General features: G+C 40.2%; 3 protein-coding genes across 5 annotated transcripts; 1 reads left to right on the forward strand and 2 right to left on the reverse strand.

The window, feature by feature from the left end:
* Positions 1-188: 188 nt before the first annotated feature.
* LOC143375418 (prostatic acid phosphatase) lies at positions 189-4,882 on the reverse strand. The gene is made up of 8 exons (XM_076824481.1): positions 4,756-4,882; positions 4,422-4,618; positions 4,041-4,139; positions 2,968-3,390; positions 2,767-2,890; positions 2,474-2,685; positions 2,235-2,415; positions 189-2,149 (listed from the first exon to the last, which is right to left on the reverse strand). The coding sequence occupies exons 2-8, from the start codon at positions 4,518-4,520 to the stop codon at positions 2,025-2,027; spliced, it is 1,263 nt and encodes a 420-aa protein (XP_076680596.1). The 5' UTR covers positions 4,521-4,618; positions 4,756-4,882; the 3' UTR covers positions 189-2,024.
* A 268-nt stretch (positions 4,883-5,150) lies between these two features.
* Positions 5,151-9,599, reverse strand: LOC143375420 (acyl-CoA-binding domain-containing protein 4). Of its 3 annotated transcripts, XR_013086894.1 has the most exons (7): positions 9,278-9,599; positions 7,763-7,956; positions 7,521-7,683; positions 7,164-7,312; positions 6,724-7,071; positions 5,999-6,644; positions 5,151-5,429 (listed from the first exon to the last, which is right to left on the reverse strand). XR_013086894.1 is itself a non-coding variant. In XM_076824483.1 (6 exons), exons 1-6 carry the CDS (start codon positions 9,336-9,338, stop codon positions 6,504-6,506), a joined length of 1,056 nt encoding a protein of 351 aa, XP_076680598.1. In that variant the 5' UTR covers positions 9,339-9,599; the 3' UTR covers positions 5,151-6,503. The 3 variants fall into 3 exon arrangements, 2 of the variants coding, with proteins under 2 accessions (XP_076680598.1, XP_076680599.1); XM_076824483.1 differs by having other exon boundaries at positions 5,151-6,644; XM_076824484.1 differs by lacking the exon at positions 9,278-9,599 and adding an exon at positions 8,431-8,451 and having other exon boundaries at positions 5,151-6,644.
* A 1,149-nt stretch (positions 9,600-10,748) lies between these two features.
* Positions 10,749-13,053, forward strand: LOC143375421 (uncharacterized). The gene is made up of 5 exons (XM_076824486.1): positions 10,749-10,771; positions 11,263-11,502; positions 11,584-11,738; positions 11,839-12,017; positions 12,090-13,053. Exons 2-5 carry the CDS (start codon positions 11,288-11,290, stop codon positions 12,330-12,332), a joined length of 792 nt encoding a protein of 263 aa, XP_076680601.1. The 5' UTR covers positions 10,749-10,771; positions 11,263-11,287; the 3' UTR covers positions 12,333-13,053.
* Positions 13,054-14,365: the final 1,312 nt, after the last annotated feature.

Below are 14,365 nucleotides of genomic sequence, written 5' to 3' on the forward strand. Positions count from 1 at the left end.
AACTGTATATATCGGGAAACAGAAAAACGAAGACCTTGAAGGGCGAGCAATATCCCGCGCGAAGTGTACACAAAACGGAGCAGTGAGTCAGTCTGCTTTCGACCGCTGCGCCGTGAAGGACTGTCCCGCGGAGATATACACAGGTATTGTGAAGTGACAAAGTTTCATTTTGACCGGTACATACAATGTAGTTCTTGTACTATGCATTTTATTCACTCCTAAATATCACAAAAATATTTCGAGTAGGATACATGTATATCTGTACAATCATTTCGATGTTAAGCAATTAAGATATAATAGCAGTAGAATGGTCCAGTTTCGCGGAAGAAAGTTTCTCGGGCTAACTGAAGAGTCAAGTGAAAAGTAATCTGTTTTTTCTTATCTCCGACTTTCGGTACTTAGTGTTTTCCTTACTTCGTTAAGTTTATCTCTGCGCGTATCTCTGGTTTGAACGATATTGTCTGATAAGCGTGTCCACGTGTGAATATTTGAAAAGGGTAACCATGGGAATCACTTTGACACACCGTGTGTTGTTAAACGTTTTCGGAGCCTCTGTAACTGAACACATGACTAGACATTCTCTGAAATATCGCAGATAAGATACAGTTGGATATATTTCATGGCACTGATTATCTGAAATTTTGCTGATATCGTGCAATGTAGGTACACAGATCGCATTACAGTATTTCGTAAGAACGAGATAGAACTTGATTGAACCCATTAATTAACGCATAGTAAATAATGCTCTTTAGTTGTATAGTAAGTAGAATAAATTATATGTCACCCTGAGTTAATCAATGTAAAGCGACGCGGTCGCCGCGCGAGATTCGTAAAATTTTATCTTTCGCCGGCAAACCAGCGCGATCGCCGAGTTCAATTTTTATCAACTCCCTCGTCTCTTGTTACCGATTACCGTCGTTAGTAAATAGTAACAATTGGCGAGCTATTTCACGCCTCATCACAGACAGTTTTATCGTACGCTGTTATTGAAAAATCAATCGAAGTAACATAGCACTTTGCGATCACAAAAAATTATTAGGAATCTAATACCATCTCGCCGAGTCCTTAAAAGCCGTTACGAAAGTTATTACAAAACAGCCTTGTTTCAAACATTTCACAGTATATATATATATACGGACACTAGATATTCGATACAGGACATTACTTCTATTGTATGTTAGAAATATTTTAGAAACCGCCGCCGAACTCCAAGGTTCTGGGGTACAGTACTTAGAAGGAATATAACGGGAGTCCCAAAGTTCACAGCTTCGAGGTTTTGGAAGAAGACCGGGAATTTTACCTCCCCGAAACTAATGCCACATCGCGAAGCTGTAAACTTTGGGGCTCTCACAGCTTTTGCGACCTCGCTACGTCCCTTCTGGGTATTATACTACAATATACCAGACGGCATCCTCGCCTTCTCCATTCCGTGGCCAGATCCTCAAGGAACGGAGTCCCTATTCTGCGGCAATGTGGCGTCGAGTCGCTTGCCATCTCTAAGCTTCCTTATTCATTCAAACTAAAATTAATCAATCCTTCGGCACCCGATAGCTGGGTGACCCAACGTGGTCACCAGCCATCGCCTGTCGCGAGGACTAGTCTCATTCGCCCTCCGACGACCTCGCGCAGCCTAAGTCTTTATCATAAAATCCTCGAGGACAGAAGCGCGAGGCTTTTACCCTCGCGGCCACTCAAAAACACGTCGACGCTAACATGTATTTCATTCCTCTCCTACAATTGCCTGATCTTTTTAAACAATTCAGTCGCTACTACCGCTCGATTACTCATTTACGTATGAACTGAAGTGTCTTGTCGTTAATAAAAAAGTACAAATGTCTAAAAATTTTTAAAGTACTTGATGCAAAATCGCGTATCAGCCTTTGTGTCGATAGCTTGTTCCTTCAACTGTGTAAAATTAGATATGAATCCTGTCGTCCGTCCTAACGTCCCTAGTCGCTTAAATACGAAGACACCGATTTCATTATGATAGGAGTAATATGTTGTTTTGAACAATAGTATATATGTTATATAGGATCCGTTGTTAGTTGAAGGTAATACTGATTATGCTCCCGTTTATAATGCCAATAAATAAAGCCAATTATGGATAAAACTAGCACAACCAACATTAGTATCGAAGACGTCAGTATCGCTAAAAGAAAAGTATCGATTATTTTATCACGCGTAGTTTTTTTTTATAATTCGGAAGTCGAATTTACATCGCTGTAGATATTTACCAATAACCGCAGTCGTATTAATATTATATCCAAATTCGTCCCGCTCCATCGCGCATTCTTTCTCCCAATTCTCAGGTACAATGTCTTTCGTTAATGCAACAAATTGATTTAAAGGGCACAATGCGATACAGCCAGGTAGAGTTAGAAGTAGGGGTTCCCCGCTAGTGTTTTTGTAAGAAACCTGCGAAACATATATGCTTATACTGTAACTTTGTCTTCGAAATATCATAGAGACTTACCGTCACGAAATACTGGTTCTTCAAATTCACTCGTAGCTCGATGAGAACCATAGCTGCATACGGCGGGCAGTGCGGTTCAAACACATTCAATGTCATGAATAAATTGGCTATGGTCAAATCGTGGGCACTGTACATCCACACTTTCCTATCCGGCACTAAAGCATTCTTGGACTTCTTCTCCATATGATCTACCATCTCTCCGACTAGCAATCCTGTTAAGTTTCAAGATTATAGATACACGGGCATACGCAGGAATTAAACGCATCCGATACGCCGTAGCGAATAGTACTCGCCTGATTTTAATCTCTGAAGTATTTTATTGTACGCGTCAATCGTGAAACTTTTTATAGCAAGGGGTTTCAGTTTGTCAGGGAAGACCGACTTCGTCCACTCGGGTAAAGTTTTGTTATAAAGAGCCTGTAAAGAACGCTAATGTTGCTCAGATTCACTAGACCAGTAAAATACAACGGAGAACATAAACGCCATAATTTCACCTCGATGAACAACGTATCGTAAAGCTGCAAAATGGATTCCAGAGATGAAATTTTATTTCCCGTCATCTTCGTCAGATACTTGCAGAGCTTTTCGTTCTCTTTATCTATGCGTTTCATTTCTGGGGAGTTCAAAACATTCTCCAGCTCATAGTTGTATCTGGGACAGTATTTCTTAGCGGATAATACATTGTCCTTATCTTCAGGAATAGTATGTACTGGGATAGGCATCCACTTAATACTGTCCCATACTTGATTACCGTACGGTGGATATAGGCCAGCAAGGTGCGATTCTGCTGACATTAAAGTACGATCTGAATCTGTACTTCGGACATAGATATCATATGGAGAATACAGGTCACTTAGAAGGTGCGAATAGCGCTTGCGGAGCCAACGACCAAGCAGTATATGTTGGTGTTTCCCAAGCTATATACAATATAATAAATACATTAATGGGCATTTAAGTAACACCATGATTGGAAAGAAATTCCTAAAATATAAAAAAGAAAACCTGAATATGTTTCTTAATATAACAGTTTCATAAAAGGTTCTCTCCTATCAAAACTAAATTGTATATAAGTCAGGCCTGCCCATTAGGGTGCAAATACCTCCTCAAGTTCTGGGACCCGGGTAACAGCCGAGCTTGAAACTGTTATGTTGCTAACCACAGCTTGGGCTGTGGGAGAACTGCAAGACAGTGCATGTGTCCATACTGCCTCGTACCATGAGTTATACAGCTGGGCCTCACATGTATGGGCGCACACATACTCTTGCAGTTGACCCGAAACCCACGCAACGGTTAGCAAGGTAACAGTTTTGCACTCGGCTGTTGCCCGGGTCCGAGAACTTGAGGAGGTATTTGCACCCTAAAGGGCAGGCCTGATACAAGTGAATAATATATATCGTAAAGTTTTCTGAACAGAATATGAATGAATACCATACACAAGGACCGGCAAGATTGAACAATAGTCTGCTTAAGTAGCTTAATCCTATTACAAAGGAACCAAGACGTTATTGAAATAAATATTCTACTCGCTACTTTAAGAACATACACACAATAATGAATCACTACTTACGTTCGTTAGTTGGCCATATGGAACGGGCCAGAAACTTTCATTATTATAAGGATCATTGGGGTAGGATCTCACGGGCGTCCTATCCCCGTGTCTATACAACTACAAAGCACACATTACGAAAATTACCGTCTGTAATACATAATTGCAAATGGGATAAATGCTTAGAAACGGGTGGTAGAGTAGAACAAAGAATGCGTAAGAGAACTAAAGGTATCCGTTTAAAAAACGAACAGATCGGGAAATACTGTTGATTACTGGTCAACGAAATATTTGCATAGCTAACTCTAGCGTTTAATCGCCACTGGAATACAATTCGAAGAAAGCATTGTTTAACATCCTTCGTTACACTTTTGATTTCAGGATGGATCGCTTAAGACTCACGACATTCGCGAAGATGATGGTTCCCAACTCCGTGTCTTGTGTGTCTGACAGATGGATAGTAGAGAACGCCAGGACCGCGGTGAGCAGGTTCGTCTTCATGTTTCCAAATCGTTCGGTTTACCTTGCGCTGTCCGACCTCTAACGACGAGGCTTCACGTGAACACCGAGTAAGGCATTGAGCTATTGCTTACCGCAACCTGTGGAATACCGTGCCAGCCAGACCCAGAGTGCTTTTATCAGAGAGACGTGTGTTGCGCTCGCGACAGATCGTCGCAGATTACGCGCGTTGAATCGCGATCGAAAGTAAGCTGCCAGAGGCCTTCAAAAATCCTACCGTTACGAAATTCCTCCTGACCCTTTATTCTCGCCAATCTCGGTTCTCATCGGTCCTCTACCATTCTCGAGCTCAGCGGGCGCAGAGTTACTCAGCTGGACAGTGGTACTCATCTTGACGATCTTTTGTTAGACGCCTTATCTTGCCGCACTATATCTGCCCCGGTTTGAACTTTAGATCCGTGATAAGTTCAATTAATGCATAATTGCAGTGATTATAGTTTAATTACTCCTACAACCTTTTGCTTTATCTGTCACTTAAGAAATTATCATAATGATAAAACCTGTAATCAAGTTAAAGTTAAGAATTACTCCTGTTCTATAATTGGCCCGTTTAAAGTAATTTCTAGCTAATTATTAAGATAAGGAAGATTCATACACAGAAAGCACACGAGGTACGTTTCGAGATATTTTATTGGAACGGTACAAATTTCACGCGGTAGTGTCGCAATCGGTAATTGCGCTGGTTAATCATTCGTGGAAAGTAATTACAAACGATAGGCATCGTTACAGTGTATAATTAAAAATCGTACGGTTTTATACAATGTTTGTACATAGGCTTTATAATACATCTATCTTCAGTTTAAAATTATATGGGAATTTAGGGGGGAGAGGGTGGGATTTCACTGTATAATAGAGAATAACGATAGTACAGTTCTAAATAGATCGCTGTTCCTTTAAGGGGGAGCCCTATTTAGGACGTTAGGAATAAGGTGATTCTTGAGAATTTTTTTCTAAGAAACTGTTAAGCGGATCTTTTCCAAACACTCAGGGTATTTTAGTTCGTATTCAAACAATAAAAATTAATTTTTTCGTTACGAAGTGTTCGATAGAAATGGAGATATATGCACACGTTCTTAGCACACGATGTACCTAACAAACGAAAAAAAAGTTAAAAGTTGGCAAATTAATGGGACTTAAAAGAAAAAGTTACAATTCTACCCCAAGATATTTCGTACTATTTATGGAAAAAGAGTTGTTCCATCGACAATGTAATTACACGAGAAATAAGAAAATCTTTGTTTTTTTTTATTTCAGGGATTTCCACGAACGTGTTCATATATCTCCCTTTCTACCGAACATTTTGTAACGAAAAAATTAATTTTTATTGTTTGAATGCAAACTAAAATACCCTGAAAGTGGAAAAGACACGCTTAACAGTTTCTTAGAAAAAAATTCGCAAGAATCGCCTTATTCCTAGCGTCCTAAATAGGGCTGCTCCCTTAAAGGGAAGAAGATTGCACATTGTAATAAATTCCGTTTTTATACCTTTAACCTGAATTCGCGATATAAAATTCACATATAATCTTTGCTTCTATATTACAATATATGAATGCATATAAACTATTTTATAATACATATAAGTCACCTTAGATACCGGATTAGTTCACCTGCTTTTAACAATTATACAAACATACAGAGACTAATTGAACTGCTGCCCAGCACTTTCGACTTTTAAAATAAATAAATCTTTCTGTACAAAGTGCCGCGCGCACGGCCGTGCGCGAGCAGCTTGCAGAACAGATTCAGAACTTCTCCACGGCTATCCGCTTCCGCTACGATCGTGACCTGTGGTTAAGGAGGATCCCGGGGGCTTTCAATCCTCGCCGAATATACAATTTGAATAGTGATCCATGAGGAATGCCTCTAAACGTCGACATCTAAACATCTCTGCGCCGTTTGCGTTTACCATCGTCTAACAATAAAGTAATGGAATGCGATTCGAACGAAGCAACAGTAACAGTTGAATCACAGTCTCCGTTGGCGGTAACGTCGCGTGGCAGATATCAAAAATTGCGCTACGAAAGGCCAAACTATTAGTATAGCGAACAACCGCGGTGAGCATTCTGGTAAAGGCCACCATTTCGGGGACGAAGTTGTAGGTCGCTTCTGGAAGCAAGGTATTATTCAGTGATTAAATGGCAAATGCTATCGAACGAAATCTATCAAAACCATGAATCACGCTTACTGTTTGAGGCGCCAAAGCTTGCAACGCTTGGCCTTCCAAGCTGCGCACTCTGGCTGTTATTCTATCCAAGTCTCTTTGCAGATTCTGCATAGTTACGGCAATTTGATTGAAAAACTCTGCGTTAGATTTCTCGTCTCTCTTCGCTCGTTGCCTGCCAATATCTTGTTTACTGCCCGTCAGCGCCTTCGCGTAGCCATTCATTTTCGCGTATTCGTTGGTGACCTCCTCGGGATTCACCTTCGAAGCACCGGACCCGCCAGTTTCATCGGCGGTGGCGTTCACTCCGTTAGATAGTTTCTGAGTGGAGGATGCTTTCGTCGTGTCCTTCTGCGTTCGCTCCGGGGCAGACTGCGGATAAAAGATCAACCGTGGTCACGCAAAGGAGAACCAATGAACGATCATGCGACACTGTACCAGCTTCCATAGTACCGGTAGCTTACTTCGACGGTGTCTATGAACTCTTCTTCTTCGCCGTCAGTGTCCGGTGGCAACGGACTTGCACTGTTGCTGCTAGCTGGGCTAGTTTCTAGGCTACTGGCGATGTGTCGGTTCATGTTGCAAACTCTGTGCGGCGACGCTTCCCTCGATACTATACAAAAAGCAATCGATACATGTCTCAATGTTTCAATTTCGTTCGCTCGATTGCTTTGATATAGAACCTGGTTGATACAAGAGCCTTAACTGGTTTTAAATTCCTGTTTTATCACGAGTGAGAAATATCTTTGTCGCGTGATAAGATATCAGGTATGTTGACAAAAGGAAAAGCGTGTATAGTATTGATGTTTACAAATACTTACCCAAAGGCGAGCCAGACAGCGGGGAACTAGGTTGTGAACGCATGCGTTCTAAAACAGGCCCGACAAGTAATTCTAAATCTTCTGCTGGAACGCTCTCGTAGAATGTGTCCAAGCTGCCCACGAACGTAGCTACTTTGTCCGTATAAGACATCGTTTCGACGATCTATGAAATCGTAATACCCATGTTAAGTAATAACTTGAAATATTAACTTATATCTTATATATTCGCTCGGAGAATCAACCTTTTTCAACTCTTCTACGTAATTATTCATGGCTTCTGTTTTGCTCATGTTGCCTAAACGTGTCCAAGCATCCCACTTTGCTTTCCTCACTACTTCCCAGAAAGCAGGCTTTGGCTGTAGGCATGGCCCCTCCGTCGCTTGTTTGTAGTATGAATAAAATCGTAGCATAACTTCATTGCTAGGTTGATACGCTCCTGAAACACGTTAAAAGATACTAAGTTGCGCCTAAAATTTCAGCTTAAAACTTAAAGAATTTCAATTCGCTTTCAATTTTCCAACGTAGCTTCTTATAGCTTTTAATGAAATTTATTTTCTTCCGAGTGGAGAAAAGTTTGTGTTATTTACTATCCTTCGGACCAGTTGTTCGGTGATAACTCTTTTTATCGCGCGACCTTGGGTCAAACAGCAAGTAAACATCATGATAAACAATTCATTATTTCGACTGATAAATTTCTGGCCAGAGATTGCATAGAATATTTAAATGCGGCCTTTTAAATAAACACACCCGTAAATAACGAATTGGGATAATTAGCTGTAGAATCTCTGAGAATCATGGCTAGGTATCTGTGATCACCCAAGAGGAACATTCTAGGTTTGAACACAAAGTGCAGTCCACCCATTCCCGCTCTGTTAGAAAGTGAAATGAGAACACTCACACGCTTACTTGCAATAAATGGAAAGTACCTATCCACGTCTATGGATTTAATAACAGCGAGCGGACGCATTGACCCTAGTACGACGCCAAAAGGCTGCACTTGAATTGTGCAACAGGGTCCCTTGCGCAAAATCCACATATCCGAATTACGCATAGTAAAAATGAATTGAAAGCACGTTATTACTGCAGTCCTTATTGAAACTGCTGCTATCACGTTTGCATGCTTAAAATCGGATAAAGACGGATTTCGTGTACATGGATAAGTTGCAGGCAGATAAAAAAAAATTGCTTATTCACGATGATGTAAATAATATAAACTAGCCCGTAGAAACGTCTATATACATCAGTGTCAATAATTAGTTCCTCCTCCGTGCGAATCATCTCATTAACATTTTTAACTTCGACTTCCTGCACGCTCCGCGTACGATGTAAATCTGGCGTAAAAAGAAAGGAAGCGTCGCGGTGCATTGAATTAAAGGTGCGTCCCGCGGGCATAATCGCGGGTATTTAATAAAGCGCTGCGGGTTAATGTTTGCCAAGTCAGTCGTGAACTTTGTACGGGGATGCCTCCCGATCACCGACATGTAATGTCGCGAATGCCGACGAGTTTAGGTGCTGCTAATTGAACAAAAAAATCTGGTCTGACGAGTCTCGAGCGAAGGAAAAACAATCCCCGAAATGAAAATAAAAGAACAGCAGAGGAGCAGCGTACGCGTTATGTACGACCGTGCCTCGTAAAGAGAAGAAAATAAGCGTTTGTCGTCGTCGATCCGCGACAGCAGTGAGAGATAATGGTGGGGATCGACGTCCTCTGCGAAACGATGCGCGACGGATGGCCCTGGACCATCCGGGATATTTACCATTCTTTGGCAAGCTCCTGATGACATTAACGGCCGCGTGAAACTTCTCCTCCGTCGTCATGGTAAGGTCCGTGGGCCCCGACAGATACGCACGCCTGTTTTCGTTTCTACGTTACACTCCGTCCTCGGCGATATTGGCCACTTGTAGCGGGCTCGGCTAACGCGGCACTCGATTCGGGATTAAGGGACTCACGGCGAAGGGAGAGCGGCTCGTCTACTTCCGGATCGAACGAGAAGAAACGGGAAAAACGGAGTATAACAAGAGAGTGACAGATCACCGATTGATGACTGGCGATCGTCCGTCCAGTGATCATACAGTCGCTATCGCGCATGCGCGTCAAATGATCGCGAGGCTAAAGTTTAACCCCTTCCCTAGCGCAGTCTGCCCTGTCTGCCACTGACTGTCTTCGGGGCTAGTTAGGGGGGGGGGTTTATATATATCATTTTTTCTTATGTTCCTCCGAGCTAGATAAACGGAACTTCGGAAACTCGAAATTTTCGATCTTTTTTTAAACTTTGCAGGTTTGTAGAGGACCTCCATAGAGGTGCCAAACAATTTGCTTCGTTTGCTCCTTCCGCGTTTTCCTACCTTTCTGTATCGCTTGATGGTTAAAGGTTTCTCGATTCATCGCCTAAATCAAAATGAAATTAAGAAGAGCTGACATTATGGAGAATACATATTACATAACCACTGTCTTGCAATGATTGAATATCGCAATTTAGTTTTCTTATCACTTTTCGTAGCCCTACCCAAGGGCGTCCGGAGACTTTTTTCCGAGGGGGAGGGGGGCAACTGTCCCTTTTGCACCCCTCTCCGAACGCCCATGGCCCTACCAAATATCTGAATTTCTACCGCGCAGCCATGTTGATCTTACATTTGACAATACTTTACGTCAACAAGACTGTAAACGATTTCAAATAAGCGACAAAGGCGCCAAAGTGTTCCGCGTTCCGCGGGATTCCAAAGGTGGAACGAGTCAGTGGCGCACCCAGAGGGAGCCAAGGGACTCTAGCACCCCCTAAAGAAGGGGCTTTGCAAAAAGAATAGAAAACTGGATTTTATTCTTTAAATAAATTTTTATAATCACCTTATGAATTTTATTAAATTTACCTTAAATGAAATTGCATTAAATAAATTCTCAAAAATATTTTTATCCGTTCAACTCAGCTCCCGCGAGATTAAATCCTGAGTACGCCACTGGAACAAGTTCGGTTCACGCGAACTGTTCGCGGCAGCAGTGGCGACCAGGGGAGGCGCTCGGGCGAGCTCGCCGCCGTCGATCTTTGGTTTCGCAGCATGCATGAGGTATATGCATACACACTCAACGTTTTTGCCACATGCCACACGGCTCCGTGCGATGGGTGCTGCACATGCGTAAAACAGTCGGGTGTCACAAATTTTAGCAAATGTAAGTACATATGTATAAGCAGCGCGAGCGGTTCACGTGTAAGCATAGTTGAGTGCGATTGCTGCGTAAGTATTAACGAAGTTGTGTGAGAATTTCATTCATCATTAAATTCTCTACACTCTTTTATGTTTACGAACAACAATTTTCTTGTAAAAGAGGTGAGGATTCCCCTCTTTGGGGAATACATATTACTAGCTTTACTACTCGGCTTCGCCTGAAATTTACATTCTGATTTTATAAAAAAAAATTTATTTATTTTTTTCGTGAAAATAGTCACATTCATTTGGATTCGCTAGGCATAATGAGCTGGGACACATTTCGTGGCCCCAGAGTATACCATTTGAGAGTTTTTAGGCACCAGGAAACCACAGAAACACTTTCTGCTTTATACATTAAGATTTTACAAGTTTTTTGAGATTCGACGACTGTGCATGCATCCAGTTGTGTGGTACTCGTTACTCACACGTATGGATGTGTTTGCATTATAAAATTGACATGATAGACACGAGAGGAAATCTATGTAGACATAGTTAAATGATTATTATTCCTCGCTGATGCTTGTCTTTGGTCCAACAGATTAAAATTTGCCGAGGAAGAGACAATGTCGACTGGTTACAGTCGTGGCCGTGGACGCGGTCGTGGGTGGGCTCAGAATGACGAGTGCCCGTTGCCCAGGCCTGGGCAGCAGTCACGTTCTGAAGATGTTGAATGCACCAATCTTATTAATATCGTCGATCAAATTAGGAGCGTAGATTTAGAAGAGAAAGCTATGGAGTTTATAAATTACGTTGATGATAAAGAGGAAGAGACTGTGAAGTAATGTTTCGTTTTAACGTTTGGTTTGTTAATTGAGATTTAAAGCACTTTGATTAATTTAATTCGTCTGATTGTTCGCAGAAATATAACGGATAAGCTTTACGAACGTGCTGTAAGGAATAGGGAGTTTGGGAAGAAGTTGATAATGTTATATTTGTGCCCCATATTGAAGGAGAATTCTAACGGGTCTATTATGTGGAAGCAATTGATATCTAATTTTCAAACCGATTACGAAAGTATGCGCTTTTATTTATTCCTTACACTGAAATGTTACAGAGCACAGATTTAATGTATACGACGCTTAATTCATTCTCATTTGTTGTACCTTGAATCCAGGAAAAGTGGAGTTAAGGCAAAAGAGTGCAAGGAACTTTCAAAATGTGATTTGCTTATTCTCTGAATACCTATTACAGTCTACGGGTATTCTTGAAGCGCTTCACTTAGCGTTATTGAATTACTTGGAGATGTTATTAGAAACAGCATCCATGGATGATATCAAGGTCTTCACGGAACAAGTACATGTTTGACTCTTGAATTTAAATTCTACTCGTCTCCCTCGTTCCGCTGATTTTACATTCTGCTTTCAGGTCATTATCCACGGACCGCATTTGTGCGCTAATATGCTGGAGAAGATGGATGAATTAATGATCACTGCGAGGCAGACGTTAATCAGAGACAGTCTATCGCTCGCGCATCGCCAGATGATATTGTACACGATAGATTTAGTTAATCACAATTGTAAGCCGCTTCCTAAGGATCTGCAGATGTTTCATGAGCTACAACTGGGCAAAAGTTTTATAGAAAGGACCGCGAATAGTAACGACAAATAATATTTAACGTAAAGCGAATTTTATATTTGACCCGATGGAAAGATTTTTAGTTATATTTAATCGAACGTTTATTTTAAAGAACGACACTTGAATGAATAAGGTAGATCATTGGAGAAACCACTCTGTGGCTTTGAGTAATTGAGTTGTAAGAACGGGGGTGTCGTACGACCCAATTTTGTGTCTAGACCGAAAAATGATTCGCGAAATATTAATTGTAAAATAAATATAGAGGGACATTCACACAAACAAGTAATCGAGTATGCTTACCAGAAAGAAGCTACTGAAGCAAATTTAATTACGAGACATTAATAGCAATCCCCTTTCATGCGCTTCAATTCGATCCGGTTTATATTACGGACTTTTTGTTGGAAATGAATACTCGCCAAGCATTGTACGTACTATGTATGCCATATATAACTTTCTCGCGGCATTCATAAATGATAAACGAACATCCAATGTGAAATATATTAATAACAAAGTAGTATACTTCTGTATTTGTCTGTTTGATTGGAAAGTACAAGGATATGTTGACGTTTTCTGTGTTTATCGTTTAGTTTCTGCACTCGCTATATTTATTGCTTTAAAATATGTAATATTAAACATTCAACATAAAGTGCAACATCACGTTGGAAGTCTGTAACATCATCTCATACGATACATTGCATAAAGAAGACTTATAATTCGTATGGACAATTTTATAAATCTTTCATTATATAAATCGGAGTATCCGAAGTGACTTTTTATTACGTTTTCCCTCCACATACTTTCAATATTTTCTAATAGGTTTTATATTAAATGTAACAATTATAAATACATATTTTTGCAGAAATTATTTCTGGAGGGATCCAGAATTAGTTGAAAAATCGGGGCTTCTACGAAACAGAACAGCAGAGTTAGTACGCCGTGGAGAGCTGTTAATAAGTAATTTACAAGAAAGAAAATTATAACAGAGCATTGCCGTCTTATCGTTTTCGGGGACTCTGAGGCGAGCTCTACATGGGGCCCCCTAAATTATTCCTCCCTAAGTATTAAAACAATTAAATAAATAAGATTAAACATGGGGTGGATACCACGAGAAAAGGGCCTCATTTTAAAATCTAAATTTTGATATATCTATTTGTTATTTTCTTTTCGTCATAGTTGGGTCCATTTCCAATTCTTTTCTAGCTTTTACAACCCTATTTTGTAAGAGTAATGTCAGGGGCATAACAGTTTCAAATGATTCGGTTTTTTCAGTTTCTTTAATTCCTATGATGTTTTGCTGTACGCATAAACATTGAAGATCGTATAAAACACTTATTTCATGAAGCAATTCGACGTATAAGTTACTCTGACACGGAAAAAACGACGAAAAAATCGGTTTTTAATTTTTTTAACTGCGGCGCACCGAATTGAAAAATCTGAAAAAAATTCAGGACAATAGTGACAATCATACGTACTTACAGTAAAAATATAATTATAGTGTCAAGCATGCTTCGATGCACAATCGGCATTTTTCAACATTTTTTGGCGTTTTTTATTTTTCACAGCTTGGTTTTTCAATTGAAAAATCTGAAAAAAATTCAGGACAATAGTAACAATCATACGTACTTTCAGTAAAAATATAATTATAGTGCCAAGTCTGCTCGATACACAATCGGCATTTTTCAACATTTTTTGGCGTTTTTTATTTTTCACAGCTTGGTTTTTCAATTGAAAAATCTGAAAAAAATTCAGGACAATAGTAACAATCATACGTACTTACAGTAAAAATATAATTATAGTGCCAAGCATGCTTCGATGCACAATCGGCATTTTTCAACATTTTTTGGCGTTTTTTATTTTTCACAGCTTGGTTTTTCAATTGAAAAATCTGAAAAAAAATCAGGACAATAGTAACAATCATACGTACTTTCAGTAAAAATATAATTATAGTGCCAAGTCTGCTCGATACACAATCGGCATTTTTCAGCATTTTTTGGCGTTTTTTATTTTTCACGGCTTGGTTTTTCAATTGAAAAATTTGAAAAAAATTCAGGACAATAGTAACAATC

This window comes from Andrena cerasifolii, chromosome 12, assembly GCF_050908995.1.
Source record: "Andrena cerasifolii isolate SP2316 chromosome 12, iyAndCera1_principal, whole genome shotgun sequence".
NCBI lineage: Eukaryota > Metazoa > Arthropoda > Insecta > Hymenoptera > Andrenidae > Andrena > Andrena cerasifolii.